This window comes from Biomphalaria glabrata, chromosome 8 (assembly GCF_947242115.1).
Source record: "Biomphalaria glabrata chromosome 8, xgBioGlab47.1, whole genome shotgun sequence".
NCBI classification, from domain to species: Eukaryota; Metazoa; Mollusca; class Gastropoda; family Planorbidae; genus Biomphalaria; species Biomphalaria glabrata.
The window spans coordinates 42,226,912-42,252,873 of NC_074718.1; the positions used below are offsets into that span (position 1 = coordinate 42,226,912).

General features: G+C 38.1%; 1 protein-coding gene across 6 annotated transcripts in view; it reads right to left on the reverse strand.

Moving 5' to 3' along the window:
- Positions 1 to 25,962, reverse strand: part of LOC106061469 (proton channel OtopLc-like) — a 73,123-nt gene that overhangs the window by 23,080 nt on the left and 24,081 nt on the right. For 3 of the 6 annotated variants that reach the window (XM_013219624.2, XM_013219623.2, XM_056037528.1), the window contains exon 3: positions 376 to 628. In XM_013219624.2, the coding sequence (XP_013075078.2) occupies positions 376 to 628 (253 nt within the window). Of the gene's footprint in view, positions 1 to 375; positions 629 to 10,023; positions 10,209 to 22,796; positions 22,978 to 25,962 lie in introns of those variants that run through there. The other 3 variants (XM_013219625.2, XM_013219628.2, XM_013219626.2) reach the window with 3 other exon arrangements.

Consider the following 25,962-nt stretch of genomic DNA (forward strand, 5'->3'; position numbering starts at 1 on the left):
AAATAGTTGTGCAAAATTTCAACTTGATCCGAGAATGGTAATTGGGAGAAAAAACGTATCAAAGCGTAATAAGGGGGTTAAATCCATAAATACATCCATATCTCTCATTAAGTAGCATTTACTCCCCTTATTTCGATATCAAACAAAATAATTAGTCAACAACAATTAATTTACTAATTGATTCATTTTTAGTTTGATTGATTCATGTCTTGTCAGGTTCAATGAATGATTGTGCAAAGTTTGAACTTGATCCGAGAATGGGAAATAGGATAAAAAACATGTTCACACTTTTTACCAGACAGACAGATAGACAGACAGATAGAAAGAGTGAGTTGATATAAGCTTTCGCGCAGATTGTAATAACCAAGAACTCACCTGTGCACTGAATGACACTTCTTGGAGGTGTTCAAATGTGACATGTCCGTCTCCGCGTGGTCCATCTTTGTGAGTGGGATTTCCTGGTTGTTGTCGTCGACTATGCCTCCGTTGTCCACTGCCTTCTCCTCGTCCTCGCCTGCCACTCCCCTCGGTTCAGTGTCCGTATCGCTCATCGCCTTGGGCTCGCTCACGACGTAGGTGCCAGACCTCAGGGCGTTCAGGAGGGAGAATCTAGACAGCCGGGCAGGAACTGAAAGTAGAGGATACAACTCATAGATGGATTGTAGATAGTGATATACCTAGAACATTAGATGATCTATCAGGAATGAAAGATTCCATGCATGGAGATTTCAATGTCTCAAGAGATGTGTAAACAGGAAGCTTATTTACACGATACTTTCGAGAACATTCAAATCTCTAAACAGAAGATTGGAGAATGAAAGGGAATTAATTAGAAATGAAAAGTTATTAATTTCTTTCTTTTTTTCTAGATGATTCTATTAACGAAGAAAGCGCATGTACCGAGGTACTTTTGTCAATAAGTCTCAAGCTTCATGTTCAGTCTACTGTTGTGAATCTATTCTTGAAATTATGTTCTATTGTGTGTTAATAGTGTGTGTTCAATCTTCTTCATGATTTCTTCTCGAGGGATTAAAATGTTTTATTCAATAAATAGTAATTCTGTTATTTCTTGAAGCAATCAAAAATTCTACAGCAATAACAGAACAGACGAATTAGGTTTCAATCCAAACATCCAACACGCAATAGAAAAAATAATACTTTAAAAAAACAAAGCTTATCTATGGGAATGAAACGTTAATTATCTGAAAATGACAGGGTTTGTCCCACTTTCTGCTAAATAAAACAACATTAATACATTAGCACTAAATGATTATCTAATTGTTAATTTTTTTGATTGATCCGTGTATTGTCAACGACTATAAATAGTTGTGCAAAATTTCAACTTGATCCGAGAATGGAAGTGGGAGAATAAACGTATCGAAACGTAATAAGGGGACACAATCCTTATATATATATCCACATCTCTCTAATATTTATTCCCCTTATTTTGAAATCAAACCAAATAACATACAAACAAATAACTAATTGTTAAATTTTGTTTGATTGAGTCATGTCTTGTCAGGTTCAATGAATCGCTGTGCAAAAGTTGGACTTGATCTTTAACTTGAGAATGGGAAATGGGAGAAAAAAATATGTTCAACCTTTATACCAGACAGACAAAATGAGTTGATAGCTTATAATTCTAAGCTTTGTAATAATACCTATAAGTATATCCCCCCCTCACCCATTCCATCGTAACCTTTTTTTCAGCTGACGTAACAATGAATGGCGGTTTAATTGATTGTAAAAAAAAAAAACTATTTGACCATTATTGTACTAGCAAATGTTCGAAATCCGAAGACAGGCCAAGAAAACGAAAATAAAACTTAAATAAACTTCCGGCGGAAACAGCTTTGTCTGCATCAGAAGTGGCAAAATACGTAGATCTCAACTGAGTGTGCGTGGTCACGTGTAATACTGCTTTCTTTCATAATCTTCGTAATCGAAGACAATACCTTATTAAATCTTCGTGACTCTTCCTTATAGGTCATGTCAAATGCGGCTGCTTAGGTAATGAATATTTATTTTGTTAGTAAAATTATGTAATTAGCACAAACAGAAACCACATTGTAATTTTTTATGTTTAGATCTCTCTAATATACCCACAGTTTACAATTAGCCTTCTCCTTGCAGTAGAGTTTAGTTTAAACCGTCTGGCACTAAGAGCAGCGTGCATATCGTCTGCTGTACAGGTAGAAAACGCGCCGAAATAACAACAGGGTTCAAGGGAATGTAGCCTAAGAATGGCAGAAATTCAGACACTTAGGAAAAAAACAGCGCATTCCTGAGTATCATGCCAGAGAACGGCTTTCACTTTTTGTTTTTTACTAAATGAGCTACACATGCAAGCAAATATTTATAGGAGGCGCGAGTGCAAGTGAGATATAGTGGAGATTATTATCTTTAGTGTTTAATTATAAGTCTGTTTGTGTGTTTGCGTAACACGCACTTTCTTTGTACTCTCGAGCCCAAATCTTGTCAGGTTATAACCTTTTACACACTATTCCCGGTACATGAATTGCCAGCCAGTCTGTGATTTCTCCATCCACACTACACACAAATAGTCAAGTGAATACAGCAGTGATTTGATTTGCGAGCTTTGGTAGTTTAATTTCATTTTTTTTTTTACGTCGTGGCTGAGTGGTTAAGCGCTTGGCTTTCAAAACGAGGGGTCCCGGGTTTGACTCTCGGTGTAGACCGGGATTTTGAATTACGATATTTTTTAGGACGTTCCTGAGTCCCAGCCCCCCAATGGGTACCTGACATGAGTTTGGGGGGGGGGGGGGGGAGGGGGTTGGTCGTTGTGGTAGTCACAGAAAAAGATGACCTTCACATAATCTGATTGCAAGGTTTGAAATGGGTACTTAACTTATTACTATAGGAAAAAAAAAAAGACATAATCAACCAATGCTTTATGATGGCGGGAAATGGAGAACAACGTCGGAGGGCGCAGTGTCGCCATTGTTAATTATGAAATGCTGGTATTTACTTTGAGTATCAGAAATTTAAAACTAAAAAAAAAAAATAATTAATCAGTTGTTTCTTTGTTTACTAGAATTAAACTAGATTTTTGCTGCCCAGCCTTTTTCTTTCTTGGGGTCATCTAAAGATTGGACACGCATGTTATGGAACGCATCTCCGAACCAAATAAAATCAATAAGTTTAATGGCCCCCATGATGACCTGCTGACCAATGTCAAAAAAGCGATAGTCCTTTCAAGAACGCGTTAGTCCTTTCAAAACCTATGTAGGATCTAGACCTAGATTAAGACTCTCTAGCCAAATTTACATTTATTTATTTTTACTTTGAAAAATTATAACGGTCAAACTAGAGTTTTCCCCCTTTGGCCAACGAGCTAGTAATTCTTTTCTCAGCGATATACAACTGTTAAATTTCTAGGCAAATCGTTAGAGCCATTTTTGAGATCAGCTGTCCGCCCACTCTCCATGAGGGAGGGACGAAGTGAAAAACTGCAAGGTGTCACGGCAAGGAAAGGTTTGTCTGTGGCCTGTAGCGAGTAATTTCTTTGACCTTTGAACTTATCCTCGTGACACAACAGGGTGTCGATTCCCACGAGCTGCTGGGAAGTAATTTGATAAGTTGCAATAAGCTACTATGACTACAAGGAAGGGGGGGGGGAGTTCAAGGCTGTACCTTTGACCTTTGAACTCACTGCTAACGGGATCGAATATTGGCATGGCATCGTCTGGTGGTCGAGGGGGGGGGGGTTGTTGAAGTGGCAGAGAGATGGTAACAAACAACTCAAGGAGAGATGAGACCCCGGTAGGGACAGAGAAGTGCGCACGTGAGGCGATGACACGGGGCATGTTTCCAAAAGGTCAGGTCGCATCGACACTCACCCGATTACAGAACAATGCATTGTGGGCTGATAGCAGACGACGTGAGAATGTATGCTCGTAATCTCGGCATGCTACTGCAAGTCCACTTGTGTGTGTGCGCGCGTGTGTGCGTGCGAGAGTATGACCTTTATTCGTACATACCCCAGAATGAGGTTGAGTCGTGCATATCATATCAGAATTAAATAAAATATTGTCTAACGGACATCCATCCAAGCAGAAAAAAATATATATTGCATATAAACGAATCCATTCATGGCGTGTTAAAAAGGAGGATGTACTAATATCATGTTTTTTAAGTTTCTTTGTCTTGTCTTATCTTATATAATACAGACGAGACGTTACTTCAAAAATGAAGAAGAATATGTCCTACGCGTCATGCATTCAGTCATTCATATTAACCAACGACCTAAATTCTGCCAAGTCACTGGTTTTCCTGGCTAGCTCCGGCAATCCATTCCATGCTCTAATAGCACTAGGGAAAAAGGAGTTTTTGTACAAATTTGTCCTAGCATATGGGACGAGGAATGTGCCTTTATCTTTGTGTCTTTCAGAGTATTTTATTAAATTTTGTTCTTGTATTTGAAGATTATGGTTCAGTGTTTTATGTATAATTGCTACTTTACTTTTGAGTCTTCTGTGATGATGAGAACACAGTCGTGCAATGTCGTAAACTCGGCAATGTCTAGTATTACTGTGAATTTGAACTGTGCACTCAGTGAAATATTTTAATGGAAAAAGAAAGCGTGTTTAGCAACAAAAAGGAAGTGACGTTGAGATTACCAGACGATAACGAATACCCACATGATAGGAAAGAAAGAGAAAGTAATAAGGGCGGTAACGAAAGAAATATATCCGAAAACAGTGAAACAATGTTAGTAACTGACCTTATGGCGAGGATGCTGTTAAAGGTCAGTTTTAAGAATAATTTAATGTTATTTTTGAAATGCCAAACCAACTCATTAAGGTGTTTTTTTTTACCTTTTAAAAATTAAGTTGATAGATGGAATAGGCACCTAATTTTCTACCAAATTATTTTACGGGAAATATGAATGTATGCGTATACCGGTAATATGTAGACCACAGGGTCATAAAAAGCCATATACATATGCATTTCATTAAAATTGCTTTTTTTTTTTTTTTTTTTTCACAAAGGTAATATAAACTCACTCTGTCTGTCTGGTAAAAGTTTGTACACGTTATTTCTCCGACACCCAATCTCAGATCAATCTGAAATTTTGCACAATTATTTCTTTTAATTGTACTTGACTGAAGTGGTGGTAGAAGTTGAATTAGTCCCCTTTAAACGTCGCCGCTTTTATGTAAGTCTGAAACAAACAATTGATAACTATACAATCTTCCATGTCCATAAGCACCTCACTAGCAGAGTGGTTAGTACCTCGGCTTGAGGAAGCTTGAGCCATGAGTACGAATTCAGGTCGTTCCACTTTTGATTTATATAATGCTTTAAAAAGCGATGACGGTAAAATGTACCCAGATATCTGCTCACTCCAATTTCCGGTAAAATGTACCCAGATATCTGCCCACTCCAATTTCCGGTAAAATGTACCCAGATATCAGCTCACTCCAATTTCCGGTAAAATGTATCCAGATATCTGCTCACTCCAATTTCCGGTAAAATGTACCCAGATATCTGCCCACTCCCATTTCCGGTAAAATGTACCCAGATATCTGCCCACTCCAATTTCCGGTAAAATGTACCCAGATATATGCCCACTCCAATATCCGGTAAAATGTACCCAGATATCTGCCCACTCCAATTTCCGGTAAAATGTACCCAGATATCTGCCCACTCCAATTTCCGGTAAAATGTACCCAGATATCTGCCCACTCCAATTTCCGGTAAAATGTACTCAGATATCTGCCCACTCCCATTTCCGGTAAAATGTACCCAGATATCTGCCCACTCCAATTTCCGGTAAAATGTACCCAGATATCATCTGCCCACTCCAATTTCCGGTAAAATGTACCCAGATATCTGCCCACTCCCATTTCCGGTAAAATGTACCCAGATATCTGCCCACTCCAATTTCCGGTAAAATGTACCCAGATATCATCTGCCCACTCCAATTTCCGGTAAAATGTACCCAGATATCATCTGCCCACTCCAATTTCCGGTAAAATGTACCCAGATATCTGCCCACTCCAATTTCCGGTAAAATGTACCCAGATATCTGCCCACTCCAATTTCCGGTAAAATGTACCCAGATATCTGCCCACTCCAATTTCCGGTAAAATGTACCCAGATATCTGCCCACTCCAATTTCCGGTAAAATGTACCCAGATATCTGCCCACTCCCATTTCCGGTAAAATGTACCCAGATATCTGCCCACTCCAATTTCCGGTAAAATGTACCCAGATATCATCTGCCCACTCCAATTTCCGGTAAAATGTACCCAGATATCTGCCCACTCCCATTTCCGGTAAAATGTACCCAGATATCTGCCCACTCCAATTTCCGGTAAAATGTACCCAGATATCATCTGCCCACTCCAATTTCCGGTAAAATGTACCCAGATATCATCTGCCCACTCCAATTTCCGGTAAAATGTACCCAGATATCTGCCCACTCCAATTTCCGGTAAAATGTACCCAGATATCTGCCCACTCCAATTTCCGGTAAAATGTACCCAGATATCTGCCCACTCCAATTTCCGGTAAAATGTACCCAGATATCTGCCCACTCCAATTTCCGGTAAAATGTACCCAGATATCCCTTTCTTCCTTCTTCCCGCCCCCATTTCCCCAACTGGTCCAGGCAAGTGATAGGATCAAAGCGTAGTGAGAAAGCTAAAAGCATGAAATATCGCTAAACAAAAACTAATTTGACATTTGAAAAAAAAATTATAATCGCTCAGATGTATTGTTGTTGGTCTAGTCAATTTGTAGTAGATCTAGAGTCTAGATCTACTACAAATTGAATGACATGACTGATCCAAACTAATTGATACAATTACATTTCGTATATATATATATATATATACCCATATATATCTATCTTTTATATAGCGCTACTATTCATGCTTATAGCATGCTCAGAGCGCTTTGGTCCAATCTCATTTGTGGAGGGGGGGGGGGGAAGGGGGTATCTAGGAGTTGGTTTTCAGTGCTGCCTTTAGGCAGCTCAGTAAACACAACTCTGCCCGAGTCGGGTGTCGAACCTCGAGCCCCCTACTAGGATTAGTTCAAGCGCACTTAGCCTCTCGACCACACTTCCCACGTATACGCTTTTTTTTTTTTTTTTGCTTTTCTTTTTTGAGATTAACATCTATTTGTTGTTACTGGGTTTAAACTTAAATTATAATTTAGCACCTCTTTTGTGATTTGTATATTTCATTTATGCTTGACAATACTTGACATTTTAATTGTAGACCCTGGAGCAATTTGATTTGTTCGTTTTGAATTAGTTTCGCTATTCAATCTCTATTCAATCGATAAGATGTTCAAATCGATTCTTTGACCTGGCCTATATGTTTTCTACATTAATTGAATGGCTATGGATAGAGACCACTTTTTTTATTTCTCTGACACCAATCGAAGGGGGGGGGCAGTGATACGAGTCAACAGACCGTGACACGAAGCTGTGAAATTCAGAGAAAGGGGAAGCAAGCGAGGAAATGTTTAACTGACAGCTGGTTTAAGAAGCGGATTGGAAGCATGTCACAGTGCCATATGTAGATTAGATCCTGTCACGTGATAAAGACTTCACGGTGGGTGGCGGAATTGAAATTATGGTTAGTTTAAGTTTCGAGTGGGGGGGGGGGAGGGGAGGAGCAAAGTGGAGTGAGGTCATGTCAACCTTTAGGAGATAACATCTTCCGGAAAAAGGGGGGGGGGATCGAGTGTAGCCACTGTTTGTTTGGCTTATCAGTCCTGACCACTTCACGACTTCTGTCCAAGCATAGATCGAGATGTTGCTGGACTATCATGGTTTGTTTACGGTCAGAGGGTCACTCACGACAAGCATGTGTGTGTGGTCTTAAGACAGTCATGTCAGTTACCTAACAGGGCAATGGGTACTTGGTAGCTTGGGGGTACGCTGATCCGAACTACCTTTGTAGTCGTCTAAAAAAAACTTGACATTTGAATAAATCTCGTAACTTTTTTGTAAACAAAATTCTCCTCTTTTATTGTATTTACAAACATTCCATCTCTCTATAGAAGCTAATAAAGCCACACATTAACTCTTAATAACTTAATGGATTTAACAAGTACATCTCGAATCTAGATTCGTTTGAAATCTGTTCTGGTCATTCGATATCGACACGTTTGTCCGTCTGCGACTCTTTCATCTGCCGTTCCCCTCTTTTATGGCTGCCTGGTCGTGCGGTTTGCACGCTGGACTTTCGTTCGGACTTATCGATAGTCCCGGGTTCAAACCCTGCTCGCTCCCATCCCCCGTCGTCCTGCGGGAGGTTTGGAATAGGAAGTAATTATCTTCAACTCTGAAGGAACATCCGAAACATGTAAAACATTTTACAAAACATTTTTTATACAACTCACATGCCGTCAATCTCTGTAAAAAATTATATCAGCCAATATAGACACACACACACACACACTCCATAACAGTGTTTTCGGTCCTGAACGAATCGAATCGCCAAGGGATTGCAAAAGAGTGCTCGCTAAGAGCTCTGATTTAAAGTTCTGTCCTCGTGAAAATTCGAATTGACGGCTGTAATTGAACTTGTAAAGTTGAAAATAATTATTGTATTGTGTCCCTTGAAATCGCGATCCTCCAACAGTGTTAGGGAGTGTTTGTGTGTGCTAGTCTCACTCTGTGTTTGTGTTTCCAAGGTGATGATAAAGAAAGGGAGCATTCATTTTTGGTCTTGGAGAATGATGAAATCACGATCGGGTCTGTGATAATTGATGGTTAAGAACGGCAGAAGACCTAGAGACATGAAAGTGTAAAGACGTGTTTTTATTGTGAGTTGGACTTTGTTTTAATATCAGTTTATTTCATTCCTATTAGATCTAGATCTCATTTCCAAGTTAGTTCTGTGAATATTGTAATACAAGTTATATTGAGTTTTTCTTCACTAGAGAAATGTGTTCAAGCTATTTAAAGTTCATTTATTAAAAATATAATACGCCTACATCCGGCGCCTTCGACACGGAGGTCACGCTACATCGCCTAAGCTGTACTAGTCATTTGGAGCTACAAATAAACGACCGACTAACAACAAATGGTAGAATCTAAATTTTGTTGCTTGTATGCCTCGGCTCCCTATCACTCTATATTTCGCCATTTCTGTTCATTTCATCCTCCATCTATCCACGTCTCTCTATCTTTCTCTCTTTCACGCTCTCTCTGTCTCTCTCTCTTCCAAACCAGCACTCCCCCATTCCCTACCAACGACATAGCTATTTATAATCATAGTGCATCTTATCGCGAGGGACTGGAGATATAGTATACATGTAATTTCATAGATCACAGGGGGAAGATAACCTTTCATAATAACAGTTTTTAGATATAGCTATAATTATATAAAAGAAATGCTGTATTTTTTGTTGTTGTTGTTTGATTGCTGAGTCAGGTGCTTTGCAGAGCGTATACTAGATCTATATGTTCTAGATCTTTAAATTTCTATGCTATTGATTTTTAAAAATTGTATGTCTTTTTCTCCAGGGATTATACATGATTCATGGCCTCTCGTTTTGTAGGAAATGGGGGAGTGAGTGTATTTCTATGTAAAGTAAAGTTCCCCATTCAGACCTTGCGATCTATGGAGCAGATGATGTAAAAGTCTTGTTTCTGTGGCCCACGGTGAGGGTGTAATGTGGCCAGCACAACGACCATCCGCCTTTATTTTTCCACTACTAATTTTCAACTTCCTATTAGAGCTGGGTGGACTTAGAGACGCCCAAGGATCCCGAAACTCTAAATCCCAGTCCCCACCAGGATTTGAACCCGGGACCCCAGTTCAGAAGCCAAGTGCTTTGCTGCTCAGCCACAGCGCCTCCATATTTCTAAGTAGAACATTTTCATTCCGGTATTGCATGTGCTATATTTTTGAAAAGGACTTTAGGTTATATACTTTGTAATGTTTTTCATAATATAGTTTAGAGGTGTATGCATGAAAACTAGATTTAAACCCCAACTAAAACTAAGTGTAGAAAAAAAAAGCCGTTTGCACCCACCTTGAGATAGAAATGAAACTCACGCACAACACTTACTCACGTGTACACCGTCTGGCCTCTCAGTACTCACACTATTTAGCCCAGGGTCACGGAGGTAATGAGCTGTTACTTACATGTTCCGAACTATACGGTAGTCGACTGTTGGCCTGGAATGTCAGAGAGCCAAGCACGCTTCTTTCAACCCTCTAACACTTGTAGTCTCTCTCTCTCTCTCTCTTTTTCTCTCTCTAGCTCAGGTCCTTCCCTTCATCATGTCCGTATCTTACTTTCTTTTAACTCTCTCTCTCTCTCTCTCTCTTTAGCATTCTCTCTTTCACTAACGGGCACACTGACTTTTAAAACCGGCACTAAATCCCTACCAACAGATGGGATACCAGGCACGTACACACACATCTACACTTTTTCACACAGACACAATGATATACATAGAAACACATATTCTTGGTCTAAGACAGATGGAACCAATAGGCTATTAGAGAGATAACTCTTGCTCACCGGAAAGAACGACTTTCTTAACTCTTTAACAGCCTCTTCTTTCCCTTTTTTTTTCTTTTCGTTCCCTTTTGTCTGTTTACCATTTGTGCCAAATAGGTCAAAGTCGTAACTAAAAATAAACGCAAGCCTCTCAAAAGGGAGATGATTGGAGAGTCAATTACTAGCCGCTTTCACATTCTTTATTGCTAAGACAATTCAATTAAGCTTTCTTAGTGATGTAGGCCTACACTTAAAACATATATTTTAAAAAAAAATTCAAATAACTCTATGATTTAATTTTAACTCTAGATTAAATGGTTCTGATTTTTTTAATAAAATCGCACGATTCTAAAAGTATTTTATGCTACTATTCATAAACTTAACCTACATATGAATAGTAACGCTATGCTACAATGTAGCATGTATATTCACACAGCGACTCTATTCCACTTCCGACACCAATGCCAAGATCAAGATAATACGAATAACTAACCAACAAATTAAAAGTACAGTTGACTTTCCGTAATCCAACTTAGTGCATCCGTTCGGGGCACCCCAACTACATATACCAATGCATATAAACTCCCATGCAAAACACACTCTTAAACACACACACACACATGCTAAACACACCAATACACATAAACGCTCGAGTGAATCTTGTCGACAAATTACGACTCTCGACAATTCACAAGATCGTCTAAAGAAATCAAATCGCGTACAATTATATAGATTTATTGTCTCTTCAAAGCACGAGCTCTTCCAAGTCTCCAGCTATGTCTGCAGCAGGGGTTCTCAACCTGTGGATCGCGACTCCCTTGGGGGGTCGATTGACGATTTGCCAGGGGTCGCCTAAGACCATCGAAAAATATTAATGGACCTCATTCACCAATCGTAAACAAACAACATTTAGCCACGTGGTGCTTTATCTCTTCAATATAATTTACGATCTCATGTTTAATTCATGATGGTTGTCACGTGACAGTTTTTTCATTGTTTTATCAATAAGATCACGTGACTAAATGTTGTTTGTTTACGATTGGTGAATGAGGTCCATTGTTAAAAATTGTTATTGTCTATTCTTCTATTGCTGTATGTGTTTGTGTGTGTGTGTGTGTGGGGGGGGGGTCGTTGAGGAGTGGGGGATTGCAAAAAGGGGTCGCAGAGCATAAAAGGTTGAGAACCGCTGGTCTGCAGAGTACATGGAAACGTCACTTACCTGTACAACTTCCAAGGGTTTCGATCCTTTAATTCCAAGTTTTTAATAAACTTGCTTGCAATATTTTATATTTTATGTCACAATGACATTATTTTTTTTTGGTGTTGAAATCTTATGCTTAATATTTTATTTAATTTTCTGTCCTTTTTTTATGTGGTTTCCTTTGGAAAATAAATCTGGAGTTCAAACGATGTTTATTATTTGTTTCGAAGTTTTACTTTGGCATCGATTTTGTTTTGCCCTAAAGAGAGGCGGGAAACGTAAGTCAAAGAGTGATCAGCGCTGCAGAAGACCAGAGAGAGAGAGAGAGAGAACGAGATAGAGAGAGATTAAGAGAGATTGAGAGAGACAGAGAGAGACAGAGATTGAGAGAGAAAGAGAGATGGAGATTGAGAAAGACACAGAGAGAGAGATTGAGAGAAATAGAGATATTGAGAGAGACAGAGAGACAAAGAGACAGAGAGTGAGAGAGATTGAGAGAGAATAAACGCATATTTCTAATTAACGGAAGCTCTTTCTGATTAGGTTGTGATTGCCCCTGAAGAAACTTATCAGTGTTTATGAAAATGTAAAAAAAAATATATAAAAATTAGCTATTAATATTCAATTAAATTTCAAGCAACACTTTCTAAAAAAAAGTTACATTTTGATGAATTCAGCTCTAAGAAAATATAGGTTTCCTGTTGTTCTAATTACGCCGTATTGCAATGTGGGTAATAGTGTGACAGGAAATGACGTCAGGTTCTAGTTTAAACTATCGTGTCCTTGATTTTTTACCACACAGAGGTCAATATTGGCACGTTTGGCCAAAATTTAAAGCTGACATGGGAGAAGAGACGAAATAAGCAAAATAATAAAAGAACAACAACCCAGCAGCAAAGCTCATATCAGGGAAATAACTGCACACTTACTGCCATATGTCCTAATACTGCAATATTTAAATGTCTTTTACTATATATAACTAAAGTAATAAATAACCACTCATTAATTAGCTTATTGCATATTTCTAAAATTTATTCATATGTTGTCATCGATCGTAATACTGAAATGGCCACTTCCAATTTCCGTATGAATAAATAATGTTGTTCCCGTTAAAGCATTTGCTATGAATTAATTATAATACTCTCAAAACAAAACAAAACAAAAATGCTTCAGGTTAATGACGTCATTAAGAAATGTGTACATTTAGCTCTGGTTTTAGTGGCAGCCCTCCTACGTCACAGGTGTAAGTCTCGTAACTTCCCGTGTCTCTCCGCTGGAAAACAGATTACCACCAGAGCGGCTGACTTTGATTTATGACGCTCTTATTTTTACACTAGCAGAAATAAACATGCGCGCATAGTTCAACTTGAACTCCGCACTAAAATTTAAACTGTAAAACAGACTTAGTATCCGAGGTCAGAGTTTAGCAAATATAAACATAAAAAAAACCCAACTTATTTTAAGATCCATTGAGAGCTTTAAACAGTAAGATTTTAAACACCAATTACCTTGTCGCGGCGCGGTAGCTGAGTGATTAAACATTTGGCTTCCGAACCTGGGGTCCTTGGGTTCGAATCTCGGTGAAGACATCATGACATTATCTGATTGTGATACGGATGTCTGCCTGGTCGTGCGGTTTGCGCGCTGGACTGTCGTTCGGATTTATCGACGGTCGATGGTTCAAACCCTGCCCGCTCCCATCCCCCGTCGTCCTGCGGGAGGTTTGGATTAGGAAGTAAACTATCTTCAACTATGAAGAAAAATCCGAAACATGTAAAGCATTTTACAACATTTTTACAAGACTGGGATTTTGAATTTTGGGATTTTTAGGGCGCCACTGAGTTTACCAAACTCTAATGGGTACCTGACTTTTAGTTGGAGAAAGTAAAGGTGGTTGGTCGTTGTGCTGGTCACATGGCACCCTGCTCGTTAACCGTTGGCCAAAGAAACAGATGGCCTTAACATCATCTGCCCTATAGATCCCAAGGTTTGAAAGGAACTTTAATTTCCATGTCACATTTTCTTCCTTAACCCATCTACAACCATAATCAATGCTGAGTAGAAGTTATGATACGCTTGAAAATACAGGGTTGCCACTATGTTATAATCCACAGCTTGGTTAGACATTAGACCAGTGGTTCTCAACCTTTTATGCTCGGCGACCCCTTTTTACAATCCCCCACTTAGCCGCGACCCCCCCCCCCGCACACACACACACAGCAATAGACGAATAGACAATAACAATCCATTTTTTTCAATGGTCTTTGGCGACCCCTGGCAAATCGTCAATCGACCCCAAAGGGGTCGCAACCCACAGGTTGAGAACCCCTGCATTAGACCAATAGTTAAGAAAATGTCTCATAATTGAAACTGAAGTTGTGTCGACAAGTTTTATAATAGGCAAAACAAAATTTCAGTACGTTTCTAATGAAGCTGAAAGTATCTTGTAGGCAAACTTATCATATCACATTTGTAATGTAGGCAAACTTAGCATGTGACATTTGTAATGTAGGCAAATTATCTTCTAATAAGACAGTTTTGTATTGTAGGCAAAGTGGTCAAATAGCGTTTGCTAATTAGGCAAGATAATCATGAAGCGTTGGCCAATTCGCTTTATAACGTTGGCAAGAATTTCATATCTTTTTCGTGATGTAGGCAAGATTGCCTTGTTATGTTGGCAAAGTTGTTTGAACACGCTTGCAACATAACAGTAGAGCAGCGGTTCTCAACCTTTTAAGCTCGGCGACCCCTTTTTACAAACTCCCACTCTGCCGCGACCCCCCTCCCCACACACACACATACAGCAATAGAAGAATAGACAATAACAATCCATATTTTCGATGGTCTTAAGCGACCCCTGGAAAATCGTCATTCGACCCCCAAGAGGGTCGGGACCCACAGGTTGAGAAACGCTGCAGTAGAGGGACAGACTGAATGGTAACTTCAAATCTAGATTTTTTTTTTTCGCGTCCCACAAGGAGATGAAGATGCGACAGAACCTCTCTCAAGGGCACATAGTCGTGTGGTAAGCGCTCTGGACTGTCGTCCCGATTGTCCCGGGCTCGCACCTTCCCCGCGACTATTCCCCCCACAGTCCTGCGCGATGCTTGGGCTTGGATGTAACAATCTTCAATTATGAAAGGAGCATCGAGAGCATGTGAAACAAAACAAACTTTGAGAACCACTGATGCCGTTGAACTGGTCACGAGCTTGAAAACATTTGAACAATGCATCTCCTTCATTGGAAAGGTTCTAACACTTTTTTTTTGTTAAACATACATATTGTTTTGCAGACGAAATAAAGTTTTCACCTCGTTACAACCCCCCCCCCCCCCCCCCAAGTAGACCAGCAACTATTTACTCCAATGCTAGGGCCGAGCGTGCGCGTATTTTGGTTAGAATGAGCGAGGGGGGTTTACGCGAGAACAGGCTCAGGATAAACATAATGCTACAAACTGGCTCCCCCTTGTCTTCAACAAATATGTTACGCCGCGGGGCACTGTGTCCGTCAAGCTAGCCTTAAGGGAAGGGGACGGGAAAGGAGGAACTAGTTTTGGGGAGGGGTGACAGAGAGGTGGTGCCGGGCGTGTTTATGTAGGGCATTTTGAGTTTTATCAACAAGGTCATGTCGACATGATGCGTAGAAAAAAAAAATGAGTGGCCGAAGAAGTTAATTTAAGACTAATTAGTGGGAATCAGAAGATCTATGTATGATCTAATTAGTGTATCAAGCAGGTAGGATAAAAAATAGCAGGACCGGTGGCTGTAGAAAAAATATCGATCTTGACGGTACCACTGTTTCTGGTTCGAAACATTCTGCTTCTCATATACCATATACATACATTAGACCACAGTCAGAAAACGAAAACTTAAACTGAGGTACTTAGGGCTCGCAAGGACCTTCCTACAGGGAACAGTACCAGGAAAAAGAAGATGAGGTCGACAGAGGAAGTGATGGGAAGAACATAAAGGAATGGATGGACCTGTTATTGAAGAGACTCTTGTCAAGGAAAAAAAGACAAAGAGGAATGGAGAGAGGCGGATCATGTGTGGCGCCCCAACGGTTCAACAGACTAAGAGATTGGTGAAGGTGAATGGGATCAGCGAATAAACACAAACCAATACACTATATAATAATAAAAAGAAAAATCCGCAAACCATCATTGACCTCGCCGTACCACTATCCCATAATACAGCGGCTCTCAACCTTTTAAGCCCGGCGACCTCTTTTTACAATTTCCCACTCTGCCGCGACCCTCCTCCACACACACACACACACAGCGATAGAAGAATAGACAAAAAACAATCCATATTTTCGATGGTATTAGCCGACCCCTGGCAAATCGTCATTCGACCCACAAGGGGTCGCGAACCCACAGGTTGAGAACCCTTGCCATAATACAAGGAAAAGTGAAATTGAAAAACAAAGAAAATATGAGAAGCTAAGCTTAGAAATTAAGCGACCATGGAAGCTATCTACAGTAACAATACACCTGGCTGTTATATCAACCGAAGGAATAACCACGCAGATACATTTTCAAAGAGGATGCTTATTACCTGTCAAAGAGCAGTACTGCTGCAGACCTGCCACATTCATCAGAACATTTCTCAGTGGACACTGTTTAGAGGACTAAAACGATTTTTGTTTCCCTTAAACGAAGCTCGACCCTGGCAGTGCCAGAGAAAGACAATTAATCCATTTCCATAAAAATAATAATTATAATAATAACAGCAGCAACAGAAACAACATTAGCCTGACCAAAAAATCATGCACAAGAACAGTGGTTACCAAACGTTTTCCTTAACGGAACACTTCACTCGTTCAGGGTATTTAGCGGAACACTTTTCTTATTTTTTTTTAGAGGGATTAATTCACGTGTTGGCCTACTGATTAATTATTCCTGTAGTTCGTGAAACACTTATTCAGGCCTCGCGGAGCACTAGGGTTTGCATTACACAATTTGGGAAACACTGCATCTGAAGATCTTCCACGAGCTTTAAATATTTGTTTTTCTTGTATTGCAAAACTCAGGAAACCAGACAAAACAAATTGCGCAAACAAAGAAACAAACAAGAACAAAGAGAAGTTAAAAAAAAAGAGAACACTTGGACAAAAGATGCGAATGTTGAATGATTATTTCCCCATTTAATTTCACTATTATCCTGGTGGAGCTCCCGAGGAGTCGATCGAAGAAACGCTAGAACGACGTAGAGACTCGGAAGAGAGCTTTTAATGGACGGCCTCAAGAGCGGGTAACAAAAACCAAATATAGACACACCAGAGTTCGATCAGAGGTAGCATGTCAATGCTGGTACATTTGATGTAGAGACCACGGGGGACCGTTGAAGCGAAATTGAAATAAAATTGTGTTTGTTTTGGAATGTAATGTGAAAGTAGACAGTTTTGGTCCTGGAACAATTGAGGAATGAACATGACACGTAACATATAAAAACAGCTTTAGGGAACAAGAGGGGTTCGAATCCTGGTGAAGACTGGGATTTTTAATTTCGGGATATTTAGGACGCCTCTGATCCCGTCCAGTTCTAATGGGTGCCTGACATAAGCTGGGGAAAAGTAAACGCAGTTAGTCATTATGCAGGCTCCATGACACCCTCGTTAACCGTGGGTCATAGAAACTGATGACCTTTACAGCATCTGCCCCAAAAATTGCAAAATCTGAAAGAGGAACTTAATTTGACTAGAGAACAAGTGTTGTTGAAAGTAGGCGAAGAAAAATAAGGAGAAACAGATGTGCTTAGATGAGGACTCGAACCTCGGACTTAGCAGCATCGACTAACTGCGACACAGGTATCAGGCGAACTCTTGTGCTGCAATTATATGTTTTAGATCAATGTCTTGTTTCGGAGATAGATTTTTTAGGAAACAAAAAATGATGACGCAAAACAAGAGAAATAAGAGAAGTTGTAAAAAAAATACAGGAAGTTGTACACTTTTAGGAAATAAGAGAAGTTGTACACATTAGGAAATAAGAGATGTTGTTTGCTTGTTTTTAGCCTATTCTGTAATTCAATTGTTTAAAATTTAAAAAAAAATTCCTAGATAGAGACAATAATAGGGTCTTGGGACAGGGCGACTAACCAAATTTCTAGTAGGCTCTTGGAGCGGAGAGAGTGTAACTTATAAAAGGGCTAGATGTTTATAGAACATTCTTTAACATTTTACAATTAGGAACATGAAGCAGTTCGTTAAAGACGTGTGACCTCGTTGTTTCTTTTTATAGTTCAGTCTGTTAACTCCAGGGGAACTACCAGGTTTGGAAAACTCTCGAACAAGACTTGAATTTCAATTTTGAATGAAACAGAAATGTTACTTAAAATGTAGGTTTTATATCGCCATTTATTTAATCAAAGGCTTAGCACATGAAGGTGTCTGTTTTATCTATTACTCTTTCTCTCCTAATCGACGATACCATCGTTGATTTGACCTAATTAAATTAAATTAATATTTAACTTTTTAAACTTGACTTTGAATTCTATAAAAAGAGCATGCATTTCCCTTTAAGTCTATACCAAATACAACATTTTCTGATTACAAACAACAAAGCTATTGAAGTCCAATCATAACAAGGTAGTAAAATAGTAATGAGCAAAATGAAAAATTCCTTTAAAACGTGAAAAAATAATTACGGAGTGAAAGAGTTAATCTACAATATAAGGATGTATCAATGAGACAATATTGGATCATTGTTTTAAATTCACTTCTATCGATCTGCAGTGCCGTCGAAATATTAGCGCACCATTAGTTGTAAAGTCTGTTTATCTGTATTTTTCTAGTGCGATAGACGCCCCCAAAACACGCATCAGCTCTGCGCCATGGTAACCATAGACGTATTTCTCTACATTCCAGTTGTGAGAGATTCCTCTAACAATAAGATCTGATGTTATCTGAATGTGCACACGTCTTGCTGTAAAAAAAACAAAGAGAAATAACTGCTACTCATCTAGGAGTTTCACTGCTAAGCTACTCAGACAATCAAGGGCCAAGCTCGTTCGGAATACTTCTGGCTACAGTAGTAGATGTTGGAATTCGGTGTTTTGTGTGTGTGTGGGGGGGGGGGGAGGGGTGTACATCGAGAGTTGTGTTGGAAATTCCAAGTATATGATTGATTCCAAGGATGTGTGGTACTGAGAGACCTTGAGACCTCATCTTCAAAAAAAAATAATTTTTTAATAAACAGTCCCTGACATCCCCGGGGGGGGGGGGATGGGTAATAATAGAGATTGTATTTAAAAGATCCAATAATGTATGTATAACGTATATAATGATGCGAATAGGGAACAAAATATTTCTTTTCGGGTTACTGATAATTATTTGGGTTGCCGTCGTACACGGGATCTACATAATCACAATTGTAACATTGTATAAACTTTTATTTAGAACAGAGTGTATCGTGAGGTCTGCAGCTTTAACTATTACCTATCTTTGCACTGAGAAATCAAATAACTGTTGTGGTAAGCCAGGACCGGATATTGGATGAAAGGATCAGGGGAGCGGAAGTTGATAAATAGGACTATCCCCAAAATACAAAGGACTTGCATAGCTCAGTGGGATTAGAATCTGAATGTCCAACTTACGATTCTCTATAAATGAATCAATAACAGTGTAAATCATGCGCTAATATTTTCACTAAAAATCACAATATGGTATGAAAATATCTTCAGACAACTTGATTAAATAATAAACAATATTTCACAATGAAACTTGTCCCTGTTTTTTAAAAATTCATAGTCTGATTCTTTTATATTGTATATATGTATCCCATAGTTTTGTGTCCTCTGACCCCATTATTTTCTTTAAGGAGAACTCTTATTAAAACATTTCCTTTATATTGTTGACTTAACTTAAGCATGTGTTAATGGACCTCATTCCCCAATCGTAAACAAACAACATTTAGCCACGTGATTCTCTATCTCTTCTATATAAAATATTACACAGTTGCTATCACGTGACAGTTTCCTTTTTCCGTTATTTTATCAATATTATCACGTGACTAAATGTTGTATGTTTACGATACGTTAATGAGGTCCATTGTTATTTTTTTTGTTTGTTTGTTTTGTAGCTGATGAAGTTTTCGTCGCCTAGACGTTCTTTGTTTTATTTGGTCCGAGAGGGTTACATATATGGTTGTGTATTGTATTTTCTATACAGTCGTTCACACTTGAAGCAGTGAATATATATTTTTGAATCTTTATATTTTAGATCAACATATTTACCATCCACATAATAATCCAAATTGAGAACTGTAATTATTTCTCGATGCCACCACTTCATGCCAAGTAGCTGTGAATATTTTACTAAGTAACTCCAGAATATTTTTTTTATCCACGAATCAAAGCGGATAATTTAAGATAATGTCTTTCATTCTTAGATAACTAGACACGTGATCGTCTGCTGTTCAGACTTTTTACAGGATCTTCAAGCGGAGAAACGAAACAAAATTGAACTCAGTTATCTCAAAGTACACAAGTAGCACACACTACTAAACTACTTTTATTAGGTTTCGAGACATGTGTGTGGGCTTATTGCATGTGTGTATGTGTTGTTAGATAGCTAGTTTAGTTAGTTGGGTGGCGCACTTTAATGTACTGACAGTGAACGGATATTTTAGAATGACGACATAGACTTTGGGGTTAGAGGTTAAGATTGACTTATAGAAATCAGTTACTGCTTGACTCTTGAGGGGATAACATCGTTTTATAGTGACAGTCTAGAGTCTAGATTGTGGCCCATTCTGTAATAAACGTTTGTTTGAAGTTCACCTTGAGTCAACTTCGTCATTGAGTCTGTGTTCCTGTTGGTACCTTATCTATATTTGTGATGTGTGAATAATTTCAAGAACTCGCGATTGAAAATACATCAAACAAGGTACGCACGCACTTAGTCTAATTAAGTCTTCTAGAAATACTTCAGCTACATTTGATATACACATGCATCCGTTACAGTGTACATGTCAGTGATGACGTCACTTATATGGGAATATGGAAAGACAGTGTCAGAATAGAACAGACCACTAACATTGAAAGAGGATTGATTTCTGTATGTACGATGCACGGTCCTAACTATATACACAACTGATGCCCTTGAGATGGAATAGGCTAGAAATTGTATAGACTGGATTGACCATTTGATCCCCTGTGTATTATATTGCATATTTGTAAATTATATGAATTTGAATGTGGTTATTGAAATTAAGAAAGAAAAAACTAAATAAGATCATTTTATGCATAGAATTGGTTCTATAATTATGGACTGAGCCATTGATTAAGAAACATGACGTAGAAGAGAGAGAGAGAGAGAAGAGAGAGAGAAGGAGAGAGAGAACATTTCTGTGTCAGTAATATGAGAGACAGAGAAGTGAGACATTACTGAGCAGTGTGGAATGTGATAAAATCTCTCTCTCTCTCACAGTAGCTCTGAGATTTAAGATGCAAGAAAGAGAGAGAGAGAGAGAAATAGTCTCAGAGAGAGAGAGAGAGAGAGAGAGATAGGGAGCGGCGCAGAGACAAAGAAGAGATAGGATATCGTCTCAAAGAGAGGGACACAAGAGATAAAGAAAGAAAGAGATAAAGAAAGAAAGAGATAAAGAAAGAAAGAGATAAAGAAAGAAAGAGATAAAGAAAGAAATAAAGAAAGAAAGAGATAAAGAAAGAAAGAGATAAAGAAAGAAAGAAAGAGATAAAGAAAGAAAGAGATAAAGAAAGAAAGAAATAAAGAAAGAAAGAAATAAAGAAAGAAAGAGATAAAGAAAGAAAGAGATAAAGAAAGAAAGAAATAAAGAAAGAAAGAGATAAAGAAAGAAAGAGATAAAGAAAGAAAGAGATAAAGAAAGAAAGAGATGAAGAAAGAAAGAAATAAATAAATAAAGAAAGAAAGAAAGAAAGAGATAAAGAAAGAAAGAAATAAAGAAAGAAAGAAATAAAGAAAGAAAGAGATAAAGAAAGAAAGAAAGAAATAAAGAAAGAAAGAAAGAAAGAAAGAGATAAAGAAAGAAAGAGATAAAGAAAGAAAGAAAGAAAGAAAGAAAGAAAGAAAGAAAGAGACGAAAGGTTAAAAAAAAAACATTGACAGCATATTTTAAAGTATAACTCCCTCTTTGACCTTTCCTCTCTCTAAACTACGATTTTTTCCCTCTGTTTCTATTTGTATGTCTGTCTATCTGTATGTCTCTTCCTCTCCGACAGTATTAAAAAGAAAAACCTAATTGTTGACCAAAACTGCAATAACATTTTTGTTTAAACAGATTTTTTTGTTTAAAGCCAAACAACAACCATCTCGGCATATCTACAACAGACCACAAATGGGCAAAACATTTGACGCAAGTGTGTTGATCACTAAAAAAAAAAAAAGACAGTTACAAAATGGCATCACTTTTAAACAGCGGCCGAAATGCAAACATTAATTTTCTACGAAAACATACATACGTAAAAAACAACAACACGCTATTTAGACAAAGATTTTCTTTAATCTATGTTGTCATTCAGCATATTGTAGATTTTCACAGTAATCTCAGTTGTCTGCTTCCTGTTAGCACTTTTAATTTTTAATATCCCGCTTTGCGTTCGTTTAACCAATCCAATTTAGTGAACGAGAAAAGAAGACAAGGCGATATGAAGAAATACGGTGACACTATAATGGAATGTAGAGAAAAAAACGCAAGAAAACGAAAAGAAACAGCTCTGGGGGAAATGCCGAAATGTAGACCGAATAACCAAGGTCAAGGACGCCACGTTGAACTATCACTATTAACAACTAAACACAATTGGTCAACTCAATAACAAATACTGCAAGTGAAAGATCTTTAAGTAACACAATTGCACAGAGCTGGAAAGTGAAAAATAAATATATGGTTTGTAAAAATACTTAGCTTATCAACATTTTCGTTGGTCTTTACACCGGATGCACCAAAAAAAAAAAAAAAAACCCACAAAAAAACAACAACCAACAAACCATGCTATAAATGGATTAGCCTCCACCAAGAAAATCTCCAAGATCCCAATACCTATATATATAACGTAGGAAACTTAATAGTAACCACACACTGATCTATATATTAAAAAGAAAAGCACAATTCTATACCTTTAAAATAAACGAGCTCCACAGTTGTCTGTTGCTATTTGGATGCACACTGTGAGTTTTTAGAATGACGGTTGCTATCCACGCCCGACGGCCAGCAGTGAGTTAGGGGGAAATAAAACATCAGAGTAGAAAAAAAAAAAAAGATCTCCGTGTGGTGTCGCTGCCTGCACGCAATCAAACCGTCTCAAAACTCATACGCGTGAATTTATCAGTGGAGTGGAAATCGCGCCTCCATCTCCCCCCCTCTCCCTCTATCTTTACATCACCTCTACACCTCCCTACACTCTTGCTACAACCTTTCATATCAACTTCATTTACACCCCCTGCTTACCCAGCGAACTCACCAATAAACAAATCTAGGCGGCCCCCTGGTGGGTGACTTAGTGTTTAGACAAAGTACATCCTACTAAAAATGGATGCCACGCCCTGAGCCAAAGTTATTACTATTATTATTATTGTATTATTATTGCATTATTATTGCTAGTTATTATTTTAATCGTAAATTGTTTGCGTTTAGCCACGGGAAATAATGCATTCCTCATTCATCTTCGGACTCGAAAACTTATTTGTGGTTTTCTCTAAAAAAATATAGAATTTACAGTTTTGATTGAGATTAAGATAAAAACTACTATATAATGCACATTATCTATCTATCTATCTATCTATCTATCTATCTATCTATCTATCTATCTATCTATCTATCTATCTATCTATCTATCTATCTATCTATTTATCTATCTATCTATCTATCTATCTAATCTATCTATCTATCTATCTATCTATCTATCTATCTATCTATCTATCTATCTATCTATCTATCTATCTATCTATCTATCTATATATCTATCTATCTATCTATCTATCAAAACTAAATGATAAAGCAAAAAAAATAAATAGGAGAGAGAGAGAGAGAGAGAAAGAGAGAGAGAGAGAAAGAGAGAGAGGGAGAAAGAGAGAGAAAGAAAGAGAGAGAGAGAGAGAAAGAGAGAGAGAGAGAGAGAGAGAGAAAGAGAGAGAGAAAGAGAGAGAGAGAAAGAGAGAGAGAGAGAGAAAGAGAGAGAGAAAGAGAGAGAGAAAGAGAGAGAAAGAGAGAGGTGAAAGAGAGAACTTATACAAGCTAATTATAAAAAATACTTTAAAAAAAACAAAGCTTATATAAGAGAAAACAATGCACATTTAGAGTCATCTCGCTCAATACTATACGATTGATATATAAATATCTGATAATTACGTGTTATATATATATATATATATATATATATATATAATAATAATAATATATATATATAAAGTGGTCACTGACATTGCTGAATCACCTGCCTATGTAATCGCAAACCTAATACCTGAAACCTAATACCTGAAACAGTAATCTGTTTATCTTACTTACCGTCTCTATTTTCTGTTTTCAGCTAATGTCCACATAGTCTCATTCATAACCATCCAAGTTCATTTATTTATTATGACAAGAGAGATGACTCAGTTTTGTCAGTACATACACTGACACCACACCTATACCTGATATATTGATACGCTTTCAATACTCTGCCGTTACACACTCATCGGTTTACATCCACATAGCCATTCTAAAATCATTGCTGTCAATTGCTATATAGTTATATAACAAAAACTGTTTACTTAAGATATGATAAGATACTTTTTATTGATCCAATCAAATGGAGATTCAGTTTGACTACAATTGACAACCTCAGCGTAACTGTACAATAACAATGTAGATGCAAATACGAACAACATTCACACACGAAACACATACACACTCACAACCAGAGCTTTATGAATTTGACTTCTATGTACTTCTCGATGACGACAGATGATCTTGTAACACTCTGACCGAAAGTGGGATAAAGGAGTTTTTAAATCTTTCTGTTTTAGTCCTAATGGAAAGGAGACGACCACTTCGTTCAGATCTTATGTAACAGTGGTTTAATGGGTGCAGGTTATCTTTAAGAATTGTGAGTGTTTTGGAAAGGCATCTTTCATGAAAAAGCTCTTCAAGAGATGTTAGCTGTGTTCGAGTGACATACGATGCTTTTTTAATTAATCTATTTAGTCCAAGTCTTTGTGCCAGTGAAGTATTACCATACCAGCAGGTGATGGCAAAGTTAATTAGACTGCTGATGGTTGCTGTATAAAAAAAAGTTTAATAACTGTTTTGTCGATGTTAAACTTCCTTAGCTTTGTAAGATAGAAAAGACGTTGTTGAATTTTGATGTAAAGGTTTTGACCGTGTTCATTACATTTCAGTCTGATGTTGATGGTTGTGCCTAGGTATTTATATGCTTGCACTTACATGTAATTTAAACTGACTCTAACTTCCTTTGACTATTAGAAACACAGTGAATTATTGATTTTTGTAAAATGTTTTACATGTTTCGGATGTTTCTTCAGAGTTGAAGATAATTACTTCCTAGTCCAAACCTCCCGCAGGACGAGGGGGGATGGGAGCGGGCAGGGTTTGAACCCTCGACCGTCGATAAATCCGAACGACAGTCCAGCGCGCAAACCGCACGACCAGGCAGCCATCCTGGCTGATCGGTCAGGATTATATCCGAGTCTCTAATAATAATTGGGTTATTTATTTCAGTTCATTTCAACTCGGTTATCTTCCCTTGCGTTTACGTCGTTTATTTATTTCGAAGGTCAAAGTTCACATACATGGCTAGTATACTTTCATGGCGAAAGCCCTTCCGTAAATGGACCTCATTCACCAATCGTAAACAAACAACATTTAGCCACGTGATTCTCCATATCTTCTATACAAATTATGTAAGCCATAAAGGCTGTCACGTGATACGTATTTTTCATTGTTTTATCACTATTATCACGTGGCTAAATGTGTTTATTTACGATTGGTGAATGAGGTCTATTGCCGGTCTATTTTTATTGCAGATGACCAGACAGTTCGCCATCAACAGTTCGCCATCAACAGTTAGACTTAGACAAAAGGCCCAACGTTAGTGTACTGTTATTAAAAGGTTTTGTACAATGTAAAATGGTTTACATGTTTCGGATGTTACTTCACAGTTGAAGGTAATGTACATCCTAGTCCAGACTTCCCGCAGGTCGGAGGGAATGGCAGCGGGCAGGGTATGATGAACCCGAGACCATCGAGAGGAACCCACGACCAGGCAGCTATATTGGGATGAGG